The 22,308-nt window shown below is 43.2% G+C and overlaps 1 protein-coding gene across 9 annotated transcripts in view; it reads left to right on the top strand.

The window, feature by feature from the left end:
* LOC131944644 (IQ motif and SEC7 domain-containing protein 1) overlaps window positions 1-22,308 on the top strand; it is a 74,609-nt gene that overhangs the window by 32,736 nt on the left and 19,565 nt on the right. For 2 of the 9 annotated variants that reach the window (XR_009387060.1, XM_059305391.1), the window contains exons 1-2: window positions 8,848-9,112; window positions 12,450-12,880. The exons of 3 other annotated variants lie outside the window; for them this stretch is intronic. Coding sequence is in view for 4 of the 6 variants with exons in the window: in XM_059305391.1 (XP_059161374.1) it covers window positions 12,630-12,880 (251 nt within the window). In the remaining 2 variants the exon portion in view is untranslated. Of the gene's footprint in view, window positions 1-648; window positions 889-8,847; window positions 9,113-12,449; window positions 12,881-14,824; window positions 14,904-18,139; window positions 18,222-22,308 lie in introns of those variants that run through there. 4 more of the 9 variants (XM_059305384.1, XM_059305388.1, XM_059305393.1 and 1 more) reach the window with 4 other exon arrangements.

The raw sequence follows: 22,308 nt of genomic DNA, 5'->3' as shown, positions 1-22,308 counted from the left end.
TTAAGTTGGTCCTGGTGTTTAAGTTATTCCTGGTGTTTAAGTTGGCCCCGGTGTTTAAGTTGGCCCTGGTGTTTAAGTTGGCCCCGGTGTTTAAGTTGGCCCTGGTGTTTAAGTTGGCCCCGGTGTTTAAGTTGGCCCTGGTGTTTAAGTTGGCCCCGGTGTTTAAGTTGGTCCTGGTGTTTAAGTTATTCCTGGTGTTTAAGTTGGCCCCGGTGTTTAAGTTGGCCCCGGTGTTTAAGTTGGCCCCGGTGTTTAAGTTGGCCCTGGTGTTTAAGTTGGCCCTGGTGTTTAAGTTGGCCCTGGTGTTTTAGTTGGCCCTGGTGTTTAAGTTGGTATTGTTTAAGTTGTCCCTTGTGGTTCACGTTGACCCCTATTGAGTGGCCCTATCTGGGAGACATTGACACTGACATTGACACTGACAGTGACAATGTCCACCTTCTCTGTGTCCACCCAGTAGATAACCTAGATACACTAGACATTGACACTGACAGTGTCACCTAATGTCCACTTTCTCTGTGTCCACCCAGTAGATAACCTAGAGACACTAGACAGACATAATTTGAAGAATGAAGACAAAAACAGAGACACAATCCAAACTAGATCGAAACTTAATTTTGCATTGAGCTGGTTCTTGTTTTTATTTTAAAGAAAGACAGTAAAAATACAACTGTGTGTGAAAACTAAACTAAATAAGCTAGGTAAATGAGAATGATTTATGTGCGATCTGTGCTTGATTCAATAACATTGGATGAAATACAAAACTCTGAAACAAGATTTGAGTCCTAGAGTGGGCAGGTGAAGTAGATCCGGCATGTTGAACCGACATAAGAAGTCCAGTAAACGGCTGTCTGAGGCCCTGTTTATCAACCAGCAGGTCCTGGTGTCCTGGTGAGTTTTCACATACAGCACATCATCAAACTAGCACGTAACACGCAGCACATAATACACGCAGCACATAATACACGCAGCACATAATACACGCAGCACATAATACACGCAGCACATAATACACGCGGCACATAATACACGCGGCACATAATAAACGCAGCATATAATACACGCAGCACATAATACACGCGGCACATAATACACGCAGCACATAATACACGCAGCACATAATACACGCGGCACATAATACACGCGGCACATAATACACGCGGCACATAATACACGCGGCACATAATACACGCAGCACATAATACACGCAGCACATAATACACGTAGCACATAATACACAAATCACGCGGCATTGTGTACACACACCACACACACCACACACACTACACATACTGCACTTACGCACATATCACAAACATCATACACACTGCCCGCACACAAACACCACATACACACTGCCCGCACACAAACACCACATACACACTGCCCGCACACAAACACCACATACACACTGCCCGCACACAAACACCACATACACACTGCCCGCACACAAACACCACATACACACTGCCCGCACACAAACACCACATACACACTGCCCGCACACAAACACCACATACACACTGCCCGCACACAAACACCACATACACACTGCCCGCACACAAACACCACATACACATCTTTACTAATAGTCTGATTGGATTACATAACTGACAGTCCAACAAGTTGAATATATTTATCTGGCACATTTGGCTATATTTATGTTAGTTCTTGAAACGACCTCAGTAAATTCTGTGTAGTAAGTGGTCACCGCCCCTATCCTTACGCGAACGTTCCCTTCATTAACGTCTGTCATTAGTCACATCTTCCCCAATCTTCTTTGTGAACCATCCATAATATATTTTTACTGTACGGCTGTTGTGAGATACTGTACAGCCCTGCTTTGATCCGTCTATTTTGTACATCTATACATTTCTATACATTTGTCGTCACTCTATACAGCTGTCCACACTGCGTCTATATGGTTACAGCTGTTTGACGTTTGTTAAAAAACATTAGAGATGAGTGCTTACTTTTTGTGGTATTAGTATGGATAAGTTATTTACATCATACTGAAAGGTTTTTAGAATTAACATTCAATATCATTATCCCCAACCTAAGTAGGATTAATAACTTGATCTTTTTTCCGTCTGTATGTTCTCAGCAAGAATAAGAACGACAACCAAGACTTGGCTGTTGTCTTATATTATATCGGTTATTTCCCTTGGATCCATTACATTTTTTAAATGCATATCCTTCGCATAAGATAAAAAAGCAAATGTCACTAGAGTAATATCCGTTGTTAAATTAACCAATAGAAATGTCAGTTATTTATAACGTTCACTAATTGCTAATTATACCACTTAACTATATATGTCAGTCGTCACAATATTCTGATCATGTGTCTAAGACCACCGAACCGCTGGTAAGAGTAATTAGTTGACCCCTGTGTCCATGTCTAGCTTGTTTACATCGCTAGATCAAACTGATCCCAGAAATATAGTCGAGGGGTGAGGGAGAGAATGGGGATAGACGGAGGCATAAGGTTGTGAGGTTAGGGGGGTATGCTGAGGACGGAGAGAGAGAGGCATAAGGATCTGGGGTGAGGGTGGGGAGGACGAAGAGAGAGAGAGGCATAGGGGTGGGGAGGACGGAGAGAGAGAGGCATAAGGATCTGGGGTGAGGGTGGGGAGGACGGAGAGAGAGAAGCATAAGGATCTGGGGTGAGGGTGGGGAGGACGGAGAGAGAGAAGCATAAGGATCTGGGGTGGGGGTGGGGAGGACGGAGAGAGAGGCATAAAGATGTGGGGTGAGGGTGGGGATGATGGAGAGAGGCATAAGGATCTGGGGTGGGGGTGGGGAGGACGGAGAGAGAGGCATAAGGATCTGGGTTGGGGTGGGGAGGACGGAGAGAGGGAGACAGTTTGGCAGATCGATATAAGATTTGGGGTGATAAGAGGGGGGGGGGAGGAGGATTATACCCGTCTTGAACGGTGAGTCATGCTGAGGGAGGGAGGGGGAAGGCATCGATCAATTGGTCTGCAAGTCGGTGGACGCTGTTGGCCAGAGGGGCAATGACGTCATCGTCTGTCACACGTTAGCTACAGCAGACATCTGTATCTACTGGTATATACAACATCTGTATCTACTGGTATATAAAACATCTGTATCTACTGGTATATAAAACATCTGTATCTACTGGTATATAAAACATCTGTATCTACTGGTATATAAAACATCTGTATCTACTGGTATATAAAACATCTGTATCTACTGGTATATAAAACATCTGTATCTACTGGTATATAAAACATCTGTATCTACTGGTATATAAAACATCTGTATCTACTGGTATATAAAACATCTGTATCTACTGGTATATAAAACATCTGTATCTACTGGTATATAAAACATTTGTATCTACTGGTATATAAAACATCTGTATCTGCTGGTATATAAAACATCTGTATCTGCTGGTATACAAAACATCTGTATCTACTGGTATATAAAACATCTGTATCTACTGGTATACAAAACATCTGTATCTACTGGTATATAAAACATTTGTATCTACTGGTATATAAAATATCTGTATCTACTGGTATATAAAACATCTGTATCTACTGGTATACAAAACATCTGTATCTACTGGTATATAAAACATCAGTATCTACTGGTATATAATACATCTGTATCTACTGGTATATAAAACATCTGTATCTACTGGTATATAAAACATCTGTATCTACTGGTATATAAAACATTTGTATCTGCTGGTATATAAAATATCTGTATCTACTGGTATATAAAACATCTGTATCTACTGGTATACAAAACATCTGTATCTACTGGTATATAAAACATTTGTATCTACTGGTATATAAAATATCTATATCTACTGGTATATAAAACATCTGTATCTACTGGTATACAAAACATCTGTATCTACTGGTATACAAAACATCTGTATCTACTGGTATATAAAACATCTGTATCTACTGGTATATAAAACATCTGTATCTACTGGTATATAAAACATCTGTATCTGCTGGTACATAAAACATCTGTATCTACTGGTATATAAAACACGAGCCGGCCCGCGGCATAACATACGCCGCTATTTAGTTGTTTCTAATTTTCAATAATTCATAATTTGTGAATTCGACAGTACCAACACTGACACTGAAAATATTTCTTTAAAACACTATAAGTAGCTCGTTAAGGACCATAACCCCCCCCCCCCCTTCCTTCCCTCCCCCCCCCCTCCTCCCCCCCCCCCCCCCCTACGTTTAAAATCGTTGGCTCTGCTTGTAAACATTTAGAGTGAACACAGCTCACTAAAACCATGTAGGGGTGGGGAGGTAGGGAGAGCGTTCGCAGCTTGTTTTCTAACGGCTCGAAGAAGAGAATTATATATATAGATCTGTATCTGCTGGTATATAAAACATCTGTATATACTGGTATATACAACATCTGTATCTACTGGTATATAAAACATCTGTATCTGCTGGTATATACAACATCTGTATATAGTGGTATATAAAACATCTGTATCTGCTGGTATATAAAACATCTGTATCTACTGGTATATAAAACATCTGTATCTACAAGTTGGTTTACTGGTATATAAAACATCTGTATCTACACGTTGGTTTACTGGAATATAAAACATCTGTATCTACACGTTGGTTTACTGGTATATAAAACATCTGTATCTACTGGTATATAAAACATCTGTATCTACACGTTGGTTTACTGGAATATAAAACATCTGTATCTACACGTTGGTTTACTGGTATATAAAACATCTGTATCTACACGTTGGTTTACTGGTATATAAAACATCTGTATCTACACGTTGGTTTACTGGAATATAAAACATCTGTATCTACTAGTATATAAAACATCTGTATCTACACGTTGGTTTACTGGAATATAAAACATCTGTATCTACTGGTATATAAAACATCTGTATCAACAAGTTGGTTTACTGGAATATAAAACATCTGTATCTACACGTTGGTTTACTGGTATATAAAACATCTGTATCTACACGTTGGTTTACTGGTATATAAAACATCTGTATCTACACGTTGGTTTACTGGAATATAAAACATCTGTATCTACTGGTATATAAAACATCTGTATCTACACGTTGGTTTACTGGTATATAAAACATCTGTATCTACACGTTGGTTTACTGGAATATAAAACATCTGTATCTACACGTTGGTTTACTGGAATATAAAACATCTGTATCTACACGTTGGTTTACTGGAATATAAAACATCTGTATCTACTGGTATATAAAACATCTGTATCTACACGTTGGTTTACTGGAATATAAAACATCTGTATCTACTGGTATATAAAACATCTGTATCTACACGTTGGTTTACTGGAATATAAAACATCTGTATCTACACGTTGGTTTACTGGTATATAAAACATCTGTATCTACACGTTGGTTTACTGGTATATAAAACATCTGTATCTACACGTTGGTTTACTGGTATAGAAAAACATCTGTATCTACTGGTATATAAAACATCTGTATCTACACGTTGGTTTACTGGTATATAAAACATCTGTATCTACACGTTGGTTTACTGGAATATAAAACATCTGTATCTACACGTTGGTTTACTGGTATATAAAACATCTGTATCTACTGGTATATAAAACATCTGTATCTACACGTTGGTTTACTGGAATATAAAACATCTGTATCTACACGTTGGTTTACTGGTATATAAAACATCTGTATCTACACGTTGGTTTACTGGTATATAAAACATCTGTATCTACACGTTGGTTTACTGGAATATAAAACATCTGTATCTACACGTTGGTTTACTGGTATATAAAACATCTGTATCTACTGGTATATAAAACATCTGTATCTACACGTTGGTTTACTGGTATATAAAACATCTGTATCTACACGTTGGTTTACTGGAATATAAAATATCTGTATCAACAAGTTGGTTTACTGGTATATAAAACATCTGTATCTACACGTTGGTTTACTGGAATATAAAACATCTGTATCTACACGTTGGTTTACTGGAATATAAAACATCTGTATCAACAAGTTGGTTTACTGGTATATAAAACATCTGTATCTACACGTTGGTTTACTGGTATATAAAACATCTGTATCTACACGTTGGTTTACTGGAATATAAAACATCTGTATCAACAAGTTGGTTTACTGGAATATAAAACATCTGTATCTACACGTTGGTTTACTGGTATATAAAACATCTGTATCTACTGGTATATAAAACATCTGTATCTACACGTTGGTTTACTGGAATATAAAACATCTGTATCTACACGTTGGTTTACTGGTATATAAAACATCTGTATCTACACGTTGGTTTACTGGTATATAAAACATCTGTATCTACTGGTATATAAAACATCTGTATCTACTGGTATATATAATATCAGTATCTGCTGGAATATAAAATATCTGTATCTGCTGGTATATAAAACATCTGTATCTACACGTTGGTTTACTGGTATATAAAACATCTGTATCTACACGTTGGTTTACTGGTATATAAAACATCTGTATCTACTGGTATATAAAACATCTGTATCTACTGGTATATATAATATCAGTATCTGCTGGAATATAAAATATCTGTATCTGCTGGTATATAAAACATCTGTATCTACACGTTGGTTTACTGACTGGTATAAATTTTTTTATCATTAACCCCGAGCTCGAGAGATGACGTAAACCAGTCCCTCTCTCCGCCGGGCTAGTGTGATGACGTAAACCAGTCTCTCTCTCCGCCGGACTAGTGTGATGACGTAACCCACCCCCCCCCCTGCCCCCCCCCCCCCCCACTGCCCCCCCCCCCCACACCCCGAGTTTTTTATCAGACCCCTGTGATGTCACCAAAATTTAGTGTGGGAGAAAACCCAGAAGTGTAACACCCTAGCGTATAGATATAATTTGCTCTGATAGTAGCACCCAACCAGTAGCACCCAGTCGGTAGCACCCAACCAGTAGCACCCAGCCAGTAGCACCCAACCAGTGGCACTCAACCAGTAGCACCCAACCAGTAGCACCCAACCAGTAGCACCCAGTCTGTAGCACCCAGTCGGTAGCACCCAACCAGTAGCACCCAACCAGTAACACCCAACCAGTTGCACCCAGTCAGTAGCACCCAGTCAGTAGCACCCAGCCATTAGCACCTAACCAGTAGCACCCAGCCAGTAGCACCAAGCAGGACTCCTGGTTTGGCCCTTTTATGCCACGAGCAAGACGAAAGAAAAAGTCTGACTTGCCATATTGGCCGCCGATAATAAATTGTATATTATATCTATGGAGTTTTTAAAAAGCTGAACACCTGAAGTGTATTACCACCTGTTGCCGTGCTAATTTTCTATCGATTTACAGCTGTGTGGTTCGTGGTCGAATCAATCAAGCTTTTGTAAACACTTGGACACCACCAAAAATAACGGACGAGGGGGCGGGCACTGGTCACGTGTGGTACAAATGGTGGCGGTTGTATGTAAATATGGTTCCGTCAACCACATCTTCGCTCCAGTACCACATGGACTTATCCGACCCCTACTGACCCCTTGACGAACCCCTTTATCCCATCTCTACAAACACCACTTAACTGCTACGTCAACTCACCAGAGACAAAAGATACAGCCGTTATGACCAATTTTCTCCTTCATCCCACCCAAATGTCCAATTTTCTCCCTGCCCTACAGACATCAGGTCCAATTTTCTCCCTGCCCTACAGACATCAGGTCCAATTTTCTCCCTGCCCTACAGACATCAGGTCCAATTTTCTCCCTGCCCTACAGACATCAGGTCCAATTTTCTCCCTACAACCACACCACCTTGACCCATATGTGATCATTGTTTTCTTCATGTGCCCAAATAGCCATAGAAAAACCCATACCTCCCCCCCCCCCCACAACCCCTATGCATGTGGTCAATGTATTATGCCCGAATAGCCACCCACCCCTCCCCCGCATGTGGTCAATGTGTTGTGCCCAAATAGCCACCCATCCCCGCATGTGGTCAGTGTGTTGTGCCCATATAGCCACCCACCCCCGCATGTGGTCAGTGTGTTGTGCCCATATAGCCACCCACCCCCGCATGTGGTCAGTGTGTTGTGCCCAGATAGCCACCCACCCCCGCATGTGGTCAGTGTGTTGTGCCCAAATAGCCACCCATCCCCGCATGTGGTCAGTGTGTTGTGCCCATATAGCCACCCACCCCCGCATGTGGTCAGTGTGTTGTGCCCAGATAGCCACCCACCCCCGCATGTGGTCAGTGTGTTGTGCCCAGATAGCCACCCACCCCCGCATGTGGTCAGTGTGTTGTGCCCAAATAGCCACCCATCCCCGCATGTGGTCAGTGTGTTGTGCCCATATAGCCACCCACCCCCGCATGTGGTCAGTGTGTTGTGCCCAGATAGCCACCCACCCCCGCATGTGGTCAGTGTGTTGTGCCCAGATAGCCACCCACCCCCGCATGTGGTCAGTGTGTTGTTCCCAGATAGCCACCCACCCCCGCATGTGGTCAGTGTGTTGTGCCCAGATAGCCACCCCCCCCCCCGCATGTGTTCAGTGTGTTGTGCCTAGATAGCCACCCACCCCCACCCCGCATGTGGTCAGTGTGTTGTGCCCAGATAGCCACCCACCCCCCGCATGTGGTCAGTGTGTTGTGCTCAGATAGCCCGCGAGGAACCCCAGGATCAAACCCTCGGCGTGGACCACGAGTTGACACACCGCTAGGAAAACCAATCGATGAGAGCTCTCACCCCAACAAGTGAGCGCGTGCGGGAGGGAGGGGTGGGGCGGGAGGGAGGGAGGGACTTGTTGAATCAATAAAACAGTTCTGGCCGTGGGTGTAGCTCCAGCTAGCCAGTTTAGCTGTCACAGCTAGCAGGATCCTATAGCTTCATTGTGTGGACTGTTAGATAGGAGCCAACCTACACCAGCTGTAAGGTCCATCTAGCCGGTGTTTCTGTATCAAAGTGCAGACTGTCGCCACTTATCTTGGAGGAGTTAGCAGTCTAAAATATTGAACTGTGCTCATAGATTACCCGTGATTTCCATGGCTTTGGCCGTGCGTTACTGAGCCTGCCGGTTCGTGTTTCCTTTGATTCGTCGAGTGGTTACGTTTTGTTATCAGGTGTGTTGAAGCATCGGTTTCTTCATTTGTGCGGCGTTTGTTGGTAGTAGTGTTAATCTCGGGATTATCGGGGGATTATCCCTATAATCCGCGTGTTGATGGAGAACTGGTGTGTGCACATTTTACCCAGTTTCATAGTGTAACGTTCTCCAGGGAGCGAGGGATTTTCTTTATGCAGTGAAGTCTTTATGATAAAAAAATATCAAACTCGTTTCCAACTTTACTACAGCTTTCTTCATTCTATCTTTTTACGTACATTCATTGACACACACATCCATAGACACACACACACACCCACGTCGATAGACACTCACACACACGTCCATAGACACCCACACACCCACGTCGATAGACACACACACACACGTCCATAGACACCCACACACCCACGTCAATAGACACACACACCCACGTCCATAGTCACCCACACACCCTCGTCCGTAGATACCACCACCCCCCCCCCCCCCCCGTATGCACGCAATTTTGTTCCTTACTTAATGGTGATAGTCTCTGATGGTCAGTCCACTGACCGTTGATGTGGGCCACTCGCCTCGGTCATTTTTGTGGGCTGTTGACTTTATGTGGTCTAAATCTTGAATAGGATAAAACTTGACTTCTTCCAACAGATCAGTCAGACTTGACGTATTCCATCAGACCAGTCAGACTTGACTTATTCCATCAGACCAGTCAGACTTGACTTATTCCAACAGATCAGTCAGACTTGACTTCCCCCCCCCCCCCCCCTGCAAGCCTAAAGGAGATTGGTGTGTATCGATCCTCTGTCCTATTTAACATGGAGAAATAGGGGCATCGTTTTACGCATCGATTTCTGACACCCACCCCTACGATTTATGCCACCCACCCCTACGATTTCTGACACCCACCCCTACGATTTATGCCACCCACCCCTACGATTTCTGACACCCACCCCTACGATTTATGCCACCCACCCCTACGATTTATGCCACCCACCCCTACGATTTATGCCACCCACCCCTACGATTTATGCCACCCACCCCTACGATTTATGCCACCCACCCCTACGATTTATGCCACCCACCCCTACGATTTATGTCACACCTACAGCAGACGACCAATCGTGGCTTAAAATACTATTAAAGGGAGATGACAGAAGTCATGTCTAAAGCAGTTTATTTAATAGCGAAGGTGAGGGGATTGAAACGTCAATTGAAGTGGTCAATTAAACAGCTTGCGGTGGCCTTAGCAACAACAGGCGGTGGCCTTAGCAACAACAGACGGTGGCCTTAGCAACAACAGGCGGTGGCCTTAGTAACAACAGGCGGTGGCCTTAGTAACAATAGGCGGTGGCCTTAGTAACAATAGGCGGTGGCCTTAGCAACAACAGGCGGTGGCCTTAGTAACAACAGGCGGTGGCCTTAGTAACAATAGGCGGTGGCCTTAGCAACAACAGGCGGTGGCCTTAGCAACAACAGGCGGTGGCCTTAACAACAACAGGCGGTGGCCTTAACAACAACAGGCGGTGGCCTTAGCAACAACAGGCGGTGGCCTTAGCAACAACAGGCGGTGGCCTTAGCAACAACAGGCGGTGGCCTTAACAACAACAGGCGGTGGCCTTAGCAACAACAGGCGGTGGCCTTAACAACAACAGGCGGTGGCCTTAGCAACAACAGGCGGTGGCCTTAGCAACAACAGAGGGTGGCCTTAGCAACAACAGAGGGTGGCCTTAGCAACAACAGGCGGCCTAACTGTAGTCCTGCATGTTTCACCCTACTGTTGGCCTGTTTCAAAATACTGTAGGCATGTTTCACCATACTGTAGGCCTGTTTCACCCTACTGCAGGCCTGTTTCACCATACTGTAGGCCTGTTTCACCCTACTGTAGGCATGTTTCACCATGCTGTAGGCCTGTTTCACCCTACTGTAGGCCTGTTTCACCATACTGTTGGCCTGTTTCACCATACTGTAGGCCTGTTTCACCATACTGTAGGCCTGTTTCACCCTACTGTAGGCCTGTTTCACCCTACTGTAGGCCTGTTTCAAAATACTGTAGGCCTGTTTCACCCTACTGTAGGCCTGTTTCACCCTACTGTAGGCCTGTTTCAAAATACTGTAGGCATGTTTCACCCTACTGTAGGCCTGTTTCACCCTACTGTAGGCCTGTTTCACCATACTGTAGGCTTGTCTCACCATACTGTAGGCTTGTCTCACCATACTGTAGGCTTGTCTCACCCTACTGTAGGCCTGTTTCACCCTACTGTAGGCCTGTTTCACCCTACTGTAGGCCTGTTTCACCCTACTGTAGGCCTGTTTCACCCTACTGTAGGCCTGTTTGACCCGCTGGACCATGCCTGTTGTTCCCTACAATTAACGCCAGTGACAAACAATGGTCAGCTACTACCTCCACGATGTAAACTGGCGCTGGACGACAAATCAATGCGTCCCCCTCTCCCATTAGAATCCTTGTTGGAGTGTGGCAACCAATCGGACAAATGGACATTTTGTCCACGGGACGCGATCCACATCGTATTCGATTCTCATTAACGGTGGCTGATGGAACGAATTTAAATTTTCACAGTTTTCCTCTTCAATTTCCATTTTTAATTTCTGATATTGGTTCGGAGGAGGTGGAATTGTTTTTTTTTTTTTTTTTTTTGAAGAGAAAAAAAAGTTGAAAATTAAAGTGAACAATTTTTTTTTTATGCGAGCACTTGCCACGGTGGCTGTTTCTAAGATCAACATAATAATAAAAAAAATAAATGCTTATTAGCAGTGAAGTAAACACCTCTTTGTACACTGCCAGCTATGTTTAACTATTAAACACATTTTTGGTAGTGACTGACAGTTGAAACTAACGTCGTGTAGTGACTGACATCAAACGTCGTGTAGTGACTGACAGTTGATAAAGGTTGTCAGTGGTTGGCGTATTAAAACATCAGGTTGTCGAGGTGGTTTAAATTGTGCTGTCGTCGGGTCGTGCATTCTGTGTTTATAGAGTGTACGGTATCGTGACGTTGCTAGTTTGATCTAAAAATAGCCACGTCACTTAAGCCACTACCACTACAAGCTGCGGAAATCGATTTATTGATTCAATTAACGTGAGTTCGTTTTAGTGGACCTACCCCCCCCCCCCCCCCCCCCACCATACCTCTCTCCTTATCGTTTGATTGGCGGTCGAGATGTGGCGCTCATTACCTGTGCTATAACCATGGGCTCCTCCCTACCTGTGCTGTACCCCTGGGTCCCTACCTGTGCTTTACCCCTGGGTCCCTACCTGTGCTTTACCCCTGGGTCATCCCTCCCTGCCTGTGCTGTACCCCTGGGTCACTACCTGTGATGGCTATTTGTTATCTTGGCAGATTTGTGACGTCGCGCCGACTACTTTGTTAATGAAAACAACTATTGATTAACACTTGTGCGCAGCTGCACTGGTGCACCGTGTCGCGTTGTGCATCGGTGTGAACCCGGATATTGACCTGATCGTTCATCATGGTGCTGACTCTATCCTGACGCCGAATCTGCATGTGTTACTGTCAGAAATGACGCAGAGATTTGCTGACATCTGTGACTCTTTGATTCTTACCGCCTCCAACCAACCGCAGCAGACCCTGCCACCACACAAACAGCAGTCGTCGCCCAGCAAGCCCAAACCACAGCCTCCCCCGCCGCCACAACGGCGCCAAAGTCAACCGCCATCGGCCATTCATTGGGAATCCCCGCAAATTGGCTCGGGACTTCCCAATTCTGGGAATTGGTCAGGACCAACAGTGCCTGGTCAAAGAAAATGGAGGTACGGTAGCTGTTGTGTCTAGAGGTGTGGTAGCTGTTGTTTCTAGACCTAGAGGTGTGGTAGCTGTTGTGTCTAGACCTAGAGGTGTGGTAGCTGTTGTGTCTAGACCTAGAGGTGTGGTAGCTGTTGTGTCTAGACCTAGAGGTGTGGTAGCTGTTGTGTCTAGACCTAGAGATGTGGTAGCTGTTGTGTCTAGACCTAGAGGTGTGGTAGCTGTTGTGTCTAGACCTAGAGGTGTGGTAGCTGTTGTGTCTAGACCTAGAGGTGTGGTAGCTGTTGTGTCTAGACCTAAAGGTGTGGTAGCTGTTGTGTCTAGAGGTGTGGTAGCTGTTGTGTCTAGACCTAGAGGTTTGGTAGCTGTTGTGTCTAGACCTAGAGGTGTGGTAGCTGTTGTGTCTAGACCTAGAGATGTGGTAGCTGTTGTGTCTAGACCTAGAGGTGTGGTAGCTGTTGTGTCTAGACCTAGAGGTGTGGTAGCTGTTGTGACTAGACCTAGAGGTATGGTAACTGCTGTTCAGCTTTGTCTAGACCTATAAAGCAGAACATCTATTAATTCATTGAAACATGGCTGAGTTGTATAGATCTTGAGTTTTCAGTTTCTTATGTTATTTTTTTGTGAATGTTGGCACGTTTGTAAACAAAACAGAAACGTAATATTTTGTTTATAGCTAACTGAAGTCGAATACTGCCTATGTAGGCCTACAAATCTGATCACTTCCCCTTGAAACAACTCTCCCTTGCCTAACGCTTTGGCGCAGATAGTTTAAAAAATGGGTTATATCCCTTGTGTAAACCTTTATTTGGGCACGCAGTTAAATTGACTAAATGTTACAATGAAAAAGTTGACACCATCAAACCAACGATTAGTTGAATTAACAAGCACATCATCAACCCAATTATTAATTAAACAATAAACAAAAATCATGCGAATTATTAAACTAACAAGCAAACATAAAAGAAACATCAAAGCAACCATTAAACAATCAAATCAACTATCAATGAGCAGTACTGTATTTCTTGTGTGAGTATCGATACCAGTAGAAAGTAATGCTTGTGTGAGTATCGATATCAATAGACAGTAATACTTGTGTGAGTATCGATACCAGTAGAAAGTAATACTTGTGTGAGTATCGATACCAACAGACAGTAATACTTGTGTGAGTATCGATATCAACAGACTGTTCAATACTTGTGTAAGTATCGACATCACAGACAGTAATACTTGTGTAAGTATCGATATCACAGACAGTTCAATACTTGTGTGAGTATCGCTGTAATTAAGGTACTTTTTCTCTTGTTGATTACATCTAAGTTGGGGCAAGGGGCGACCATCAGACTAGCAGGCAGACGATGAAGGGACGGTTAGAGCCAGTCAACTTAGTCCCAGCAGGCTCATTTCGCTGCCAGACTTGTAAGAAGATTAAAACTTGCCTTGTGGGGCCATGTGGCGTCACGTGCATTTACCTCCCCCCCCCCCCCTTATATGTTGGTGGCCCGTGTTGCTGTTCCGTGATACTAGATGGTAGTTTAGTGAAAACTGATGGTAGAACACATCAGACTAGAACACATCAGAAAATAACACATCATACTAGAACACATCATACTAGAACACATTGGTTCTAGTTATATGTCGGCTACGATGCAATTTGTGATTAGGATCTTACTAAAGTATTAATATCAATTTGCATGTAAATATTTGATTGAATGTTAAATCTTACTAATGTAAACATTTGGTTGGAGGTTAAAATCTTGCTAATGTAAACAAGTTGCTTGATGGTGAACTTAATGGCTTCTATAGCGCACTGTGTGTGTGTGTGTGTGGGGGGGGGGGTACTTGGTTCGTTTTTTATCCTGTCGCCCTTGATAAGGTGCACCAACAGCCCCCCCCCCCCTCTACCAAACTTGGTCTATTTCCCCCATTAGCCAGTGATGGCTTAGCTCCTGGTTTAAACTTACCTTCCCCTGTTCGCCGTTAGGATGGCTCGCGCAAGGAGTTCGCACTGTGGCTGTCTCCCGTTGACAGGTAATGTTCAAACTTTTCTTTTTACCTGCTCTAAAGTAAGGTACAAATGTTTACCTGTCGCAGTTTCATACTTTGATATTTAGTCAGTTGTCTAATGAGCTATCGGTTATCTGTGTCACATTGTCTTAAGTGGACACAGCCAATAACGATACATAAATCGTGGGGTCGTCACATCGCCAATAGCTGTATGAACACATTAGAAGCTGCGTCTAACACACTCAGTAGAAGCTGTGTGGATCACACACACAGTAGAAGGTATAACACAAACAGTAGAAGGTGTGTGAAACACACAAACACACAGTAGGTGTGTGAAACACACACACGGTGGAAGCTGTGTGAAACACACACAGTAGAAGGTGTGTGAAATACACACACAGTAAAAGGTGTGTGAAATACACACACAGTAAAAGGTGTGTGAAATACACACACAGTAAAAGGTGTGTGAAATACACACACAGTAAAAGGTGTGTGAAATACACACACAGTAAAAGGTGTGTGAAACACACACAGTAGAAGGTGTGTGAAATACACACACAGTAAAAGGTGTGTGAAATACACACACAGTAAAAGGTGTGTGAAATACACACACAGTAAAAGGTGTGTGAAATACACACACAGTAAAAGGTGTGTGAAATACACACACAGTAGAAGTTGTGTGAAACACACACACAGTAGAAGTTGTGTGAAACACACACAGATTAGTAGCTGTGTGAAACACACACACAGTTGAAACACACAGTAGAAGATGTGTGAAACACACACACAGTAGATGTGTGAAACACACACACAGTAGATGTGTGAAACACACACAGAGTAGGTGTGTGAAACACACACAGAGTAGTGTGAAATACACACACAGTAAAAGGTGTGTGAAATACACACACAGTAGAAGCTGTGTGAAACACACACACCGTAGAAGGTGTGTGAAATACACACACAGTTGAACTTGTGTGAAACACACAGAGTAGAAGTTGTGTGAAACACGCACAGAGTAGGTGTGTTAAACACACAGTAGAAGATGTGTGAAACACACATACAGTAGAAGGTGTCAGACATACCGTAGAATGTGTGTGAAACAGTCTATCAAATAGAGGACTGAGGACTGCCATTGTTTATGTGAGGTAGTCGCTTGCTAACTAGTGTGTTTGTTATCTAGTTGTAAACTAATTCAATACATTGACTGACCACCTGCCTTTGTGTCTGCTTTAATTACTTGCTATTACCATAGGTAACTTTACTGCCCAAATATGGTAGCCAAGGCTGGCCATAGTAAAGACATCTATGAGGGGGGAGTCACTCTCGTGTGTCAGTATACATTAGCACGTCACTAGCTCTGTGACCTTTCACCTTTTTTAAGTGGGTGAAATTTGAGCCTTTTGAGATCATGTTGCTTCAATTGAACTGGGTTCACTCTAACCATTATGGTGTTTATGGGGTTGAGTGTGATGTATAACTTTATCGCTGGCGGGTCCACGTCACTTTCATCATTTTCATTACTTCCATTACTTTCATGCAATAGGTTTGGCATATTCTAGAATAAATTATATTCACACATGGGTCTAAAGCTCTTCCATCTTGACAAATTGATGTTTTGTGTAGGTAGCCTAATTAAATTCTCCACCTGTACATCTTTAATCTTATCTTTTTTTTTTTATTAAAGTTACATCTAATTAAGCCCAGTGAGGATTATTCATCTCATGGAAATAATTAAAATAATTTTACGTGCTGGTTCTAGACATTTCCACTTCCTGGCACAAATCCAACTTTCCTTACTTTTAAAAGACCTTTTAACTTATTGGCACAAATCCAACTTGATACTGTTTGGCCAAATCCAACTTTCCTTACTTTAAAAAGACCTTTCAACTTATTGGCACAAATCCAACTTGATACTGTTTGGCACAAATCCAACTTTCCTTACTTTTAAAAGACATTTCAACTTATTGGCACAAATCCCACTTGATACTGTTTGGCACAAATCCAACTTTCCTTACTTTTAAAAGACCTTTCAACTTATTGGCACAAATCCAACTTGATACTGTTTGGCACAAATCCAACTTTCCTTACTTTTTAAAGACCTTTTAACTGATTGGCACAAATCCAACTTTCCACTTTCTGGCACAAATCCAAGTTACGAGTGTCTGGCACAAATCCGTTTCTCTAACGTTAGATAAATCCACATCGGTGAGCCAAAGCACGTCAACAAAAAAAAATCTTATCAAATGTTGAAACGTTATGTCTGATAACCGGATAACCGGCACGAGCCGTGCTTGGGTCTCTCCACACGGGGGGGGGGGGGGGGGGGGAGGCTGTCTTAGATGAGGGATAAAGTTAGAAATGTTATCTTTAAAGTTATGTGGCGAAAGTTATCAGGTATAAAGTTGACTGACCTACTACGTACCTGTACATACACGGACATTAAGTTTCATAATGGGTTGTTTTTCAACTGACTCATTAGTTTACTATCGCCTATAAATGTACAACACAGAATTTGTAGTTTATCTTTAAACTCAGTTTGTTATTGGCACGTTTCGCATAGGTGTCTGAAATCTTTGTTTTATGTAGGTGAGGGCTGTCTGAAATCTATATATTCTTCCTACATAGTTAAAAAAAACTTTTTTAACTGATGGAACATTTGATTGTAGCATCTTCGGAATTTTAAAAATAAATATTTCAAAGTTTTGGCTCATTTTCTGGCGATGTTTTTTTTTTTCTGGTTAACTTGGGTAGCTAGCACCAACTTCGGGTTGCCACTTCCAACCTTGTGTTGCCACTTCCAACCTTGTGTTGCCATTGCCAACCTCGGGTTGCCAGTGCTTACCTCGGGATGCCCACTTCCAACCTGGGGTTGCCAGCGTGATGTTCCACCGTTAAGTTGCCAGGAAGTTACGGCTCCGATAGCGAGGTCAGGGTTGCCAGATAAGACTGGACAAGGCTCGTATCTCATGTCGTTGGCTCAACAAGCGTAGGGCTCGGGTCATTGACCCGGTTAGTGCGATTTAGGGTGTGTGGACACTGAGGTGGTCAGATGACCCTTGTGGCCGGAGCCCTTCTTTCCTCTCAGTACAAGCCAGGGGAGAGAATTGTGCGGCGTCTGCGTGAGGAAAGATAATACCTTTCTTCCATCTTGTTGTACCACCTGGATATTTACCTGTCTGTGGTCTGGTAGACGTGAGTCATGTTGGTAACTACAGGCTGTGTGTCGGCTCGTGCGGGCCCGTGTGTGTAGGGTGTTGTGTGGAGGATGTAGGATGGTGTTGGGATGTAGGATGGTGTTGGGATGATGTTAGCCACAGGTCTGCTGGACATAACACGCTTGATGTAAGTTGGACTTTTTCTTCACCCCCCCCCCCATCCGTGTAGGGGCTCGATGTTTGCTTTTTAGCGATCTGTGTATGTTTTATTTTCTTGCACATTGGCGAATGCACCTGTGTGGCATCAGTTTTCGCGTTAAATCTTTTGTAAAGGAGCAGCGTATTCGAGTAAATATGTATTTTTGTTTTACCCAATCCTACTATTGCAAGTGTACCTTACGGTATTAACTCACATACTTGCATGTTTGAGCTAAACCGTAGTACTCAAGCTGGTGTAGTGGCGTACTAGCTGGTATACTGTATACTGGTGCACTAGCTGGTATACTGTATACTGGTGTACTAGCTGGTATACTGTATACTGGTGTACTAGCTGGTATACTGTATACTGTTGTACTGTATACTGTTGTACTAGCTGGTATACTGTATACTGGTGTACTAGCTGGTATACTGTATACTGGTGTACTAGCTGGTATACTGTATACTGGTGTACTAGCTGGTATACTGTATACTGGTGTACTAGCTGGTATAGCGTGTAGTCTACTGATGTACACAGTCGTACACAAACCTCTGTACCCCCCACCTCCACCCACAAAGGTTGAAATAAAATGTCTGTTAAAACGTCTAGTTAAGAAACGTTTTAAACACTAATGTATGAATGTATGTTGGCCTATCTCCTGCCCCCCCCCTCCCTCTTACTTTTTTATTACGTGGTCTGTTAGAATCTTGTAATTTTTACTTTCACAAATGTATGTACCAGTTACAAGATTTGCTAGTTCTAACACTTTTTTAAAGGCATCTGACATAAGAAGTGTTGTTAACTCGTCCCTCACACATCCATCCGTTCCATCTTGATAGAAAATTGTTTGTTTGTTTGTTACTGTAAACATTCATCTTAAGAATATTCTGCTGACAAGGACACGACCCTATGTTACCCTCATGTCGTCCATACGTTGTCTTGTGCGAGTTCTTCACTAATCAGTCAAGTGTAGGCTATTTATAACTTTAATTTCCGACCCTGTGACTCCCAGCCCGGGTCCCCCAAGTGTCGGAGACTCAAGTAATGCGGAAACTGGTCCTACAGTGGCAATTGAGAGATCAGGCCAAACGCTGGGGCAGCCGGCAACATGGCCGCCAGTCTAGATGTTGTCTCCCTGTCAAGTTGGTCGGGAGATCACTGACGTCACACGGACTCGTGACACTTTGTTTTACACACAGCAGAGTATCCGGTCTCTCTTTTAGTTTTTACTGGCGCTTTTGTCAACCAGACGCTCCCAATTATGTACTTGATGTTTCGGGATTTCTTAACCCAAGTCCGAAGGGCCCAAGTTAGAATGACCCGGGACTGTGTCAATCATTGTGCATTCTTGGGCATGGACCATAACTCTTGGACAGGGACCGTAACTCTGGGACAGGGACCGTAACTCTTGGACAGGGACCGTAACTCTGGGACAGGGACCGTAACTCTGGGACAGGGACCGTAACTCTGGGACAGGGACCGTAACTCTGGGACAGGGACCGTAACTCTGGGACAGGGACCGTAACTCTGGGACAGGGACCGTAACTCTGGGACAGGTCGCTCATTCATCTCACGCTGTCGGAAAGGTCAAGCGGTGCAGCGACTGACACCTCAAATAGACAGTGACGGACAGACCCGTGGGGAGGAGTAGTGGGGGGGGGGGGCTGTAATCTCGTGGGTTTATTATTTTTGACTGTCTTTAAACGTTATGGCGATTTTTATTTTTTAAATTTTTTTATTTTAATATTGGATCTGAATGTTCGTGATTTGGATCGGTATATTTTCAAAGGTCAACAGCGTCGATCATTTTGTAAACTGTGCACTAAGTGAACTGGTGTGTGTGTGTGAGTGTGTGTGTGTGCGCGTGTATGCGTTTGTACATTTCATTCACTGGTGTGTGTGTGTGTGTGTGTGTGTATGTTAACATTTCGTCCAGTGGTGTGTATGTATGTTAACATTTCGTTCACTGGTGTGTATGTATATTAACATTTCGTTCACTGGTGTGTATGTGTGTTAAAATTTCGTTCACTGGTGTATATGTGTGTTAACATTTCGTTCACTGGCGTGTAAGATTGCCAATGTGTAGAGTTCAAAGGTCTGCTGTTGGGTGAAGCGGAAGCGAAACTGACAATAGTTTTACTGTCATAAAATGTCGAGTTAAAAAAACCACTCAGCCAATTGGCTTGATCATCCGTTTCCTTCATCCAGTTCAGTTTTTATAACTTTAGTTGTTGGCCAGATTTTCATTTCACCCAGCGTCCGATCATGTCTATACATTGTATACTTTAAACATGCTAATTTTAATTGCTGGTAATAAACCAATCTCTGACCTTGCTTGCTGTTGTCTCGACTAACCATAACTTTAGTTCTAACCCTAGCACTAACACCCAGATTTTGACTGTCCATTATCGGTCCCTAATGGGAAAATAGGGTGCTATGTTGAATTAAGTACATTCATCCTATGGTTGTTGGTTAGTCTGTCAGTCATAAGATCAGACACATAGTCTGTCATAAGATCAGACACACAACATAGTCTGTGTGTGTGAAGCGGGGATGGGATTCAACACTTGTTTGCTACAAGCCGTCCTTTCTTCCCCCCCCCTTCCCAGGTTAAAGGTCATTTGGGGTGTAATTTAGTAGCGGTCGTAAAATGCTAGCTGTACTTTAATGCCTGAAGCTGAACCAATGTTATTTAAAGCATTAATCAGGTGTGAGCGCTGGATGTCCGGACCAGGAGCCTGTGTCGTCTGCTTGTTCCATTAATGCTCTCATCGTTCCCGCGTTTACCCATAACACCTCTCGTAAAGTTTACCCCACCTCCCGGCCTGAGCTTACCTCATTTATCTACCTGAGTTTACCTCATTTATCTACCTCACTTCACCCCACGCGGCCTGATAGGCCTCAGATGGGTTTACCACCTTCACCCTCATCCATTTTCTTTAATGTAAAGTTTGTTTTTTAAAACAATTTTCTACCTTGATGTAAGCAATGTTTAATTCACCTACACTCGCCCCTTTCTGCACGTATTAGCCAAGCTGTTCCGCTACCAACTGACAGGTATTACTCATCATCTTACCTGTAATTCTGTGGAGCCTGCGGGAAGGATTAATTTACTTAGCAAAGCTGAACAGATTTTTTTTTACTTCCTGTATGTGTATGGATATGGCTAGTTTTCGGCTGGAGTATGACAGCTATGTCAGCATCTGGCTATAGGTGCATGACAGCTAGGTCAGCAAAACATCTGGCTATAGGCAGGGTTGCCAACTCTCTCCTAACATCAGCTAGTGCCACTACATCGTCTAGCTAGCACCACTACATCGTCTAGCTAGCGCCACTATATCGTCTAGCTAGCAACACTACATCGTCTAGCTAGAACCACATCAGCCAGCTAGAACCACATCAGCCAGCTAGAACCACCGCATCCTGCGGCAGTTAATTCTACCTGAACCACCAACTTCTGTAGACTGGTTGTTGACCTTGGCAGCAGACATTAAAATCGCTGAGATGATAAAAACATGAAAACAGAAATAGATATAACGGCCACCAAAAATAGAAACATCTTGACGCAAGTAGAGCGGTCATGTTGCAATGAAAATCTGGCATTCTGACTGTGAGAGCAGACATCAGCATTTTATTCATTCAATATTCCTTTTAATATTAAAGGATATTTCATAGTGAAGTCGGGAATGTACAAAAATTGATCCGAAATGTTTTTTTTTTTTAATTTATCATTTAAGCAGCTAAATATACCCCCTCCCCCTGTGTAATGTTGTATGCTAAACTGTTAACTACACACTACGTGGGAACAGTGCTCGATCTGTCCATTTTCCCCACCCTCCAGTGTAGTTGTGTTCCATTTTCCCCACCCTCCAGTGTATTTGTGTTCCATTTTCCCCACCCTCTTATTGTTTTAGGCCATGTATTTTACCTTTATTTAGTCAGAAAATCTTGCGCCAACATCTGCTGCTGTTTGTGACTGTGTTTCAATCATAGCTTGCAATCTAGCTTACTGATGACTTATTGCTTATGTACTTTAGTCTGGCTGATTGCTTTGCTAGTAATATTACACCTGTGTAAG

This window comes from Physella acuta, unplaced genomic scaffold (assembly GCF_028476545.2).
Source record: "Physella acuta isolate Inbredline_101_S28 unplaced genomic scaffold, ASM2847654v3 ptg000502l, whole genome shotgun sequence".
Lineage (NCBI taxonomy): Eukaryota > Metazoa > Mollusca > Gastropoda > Physidae > Physella > Physella acuta.
The sequence above is the reverse complement of the archived record's forward strand: the minus strand, read 5'-3'. Positions and strand labels throughout refer to the sequence as shown.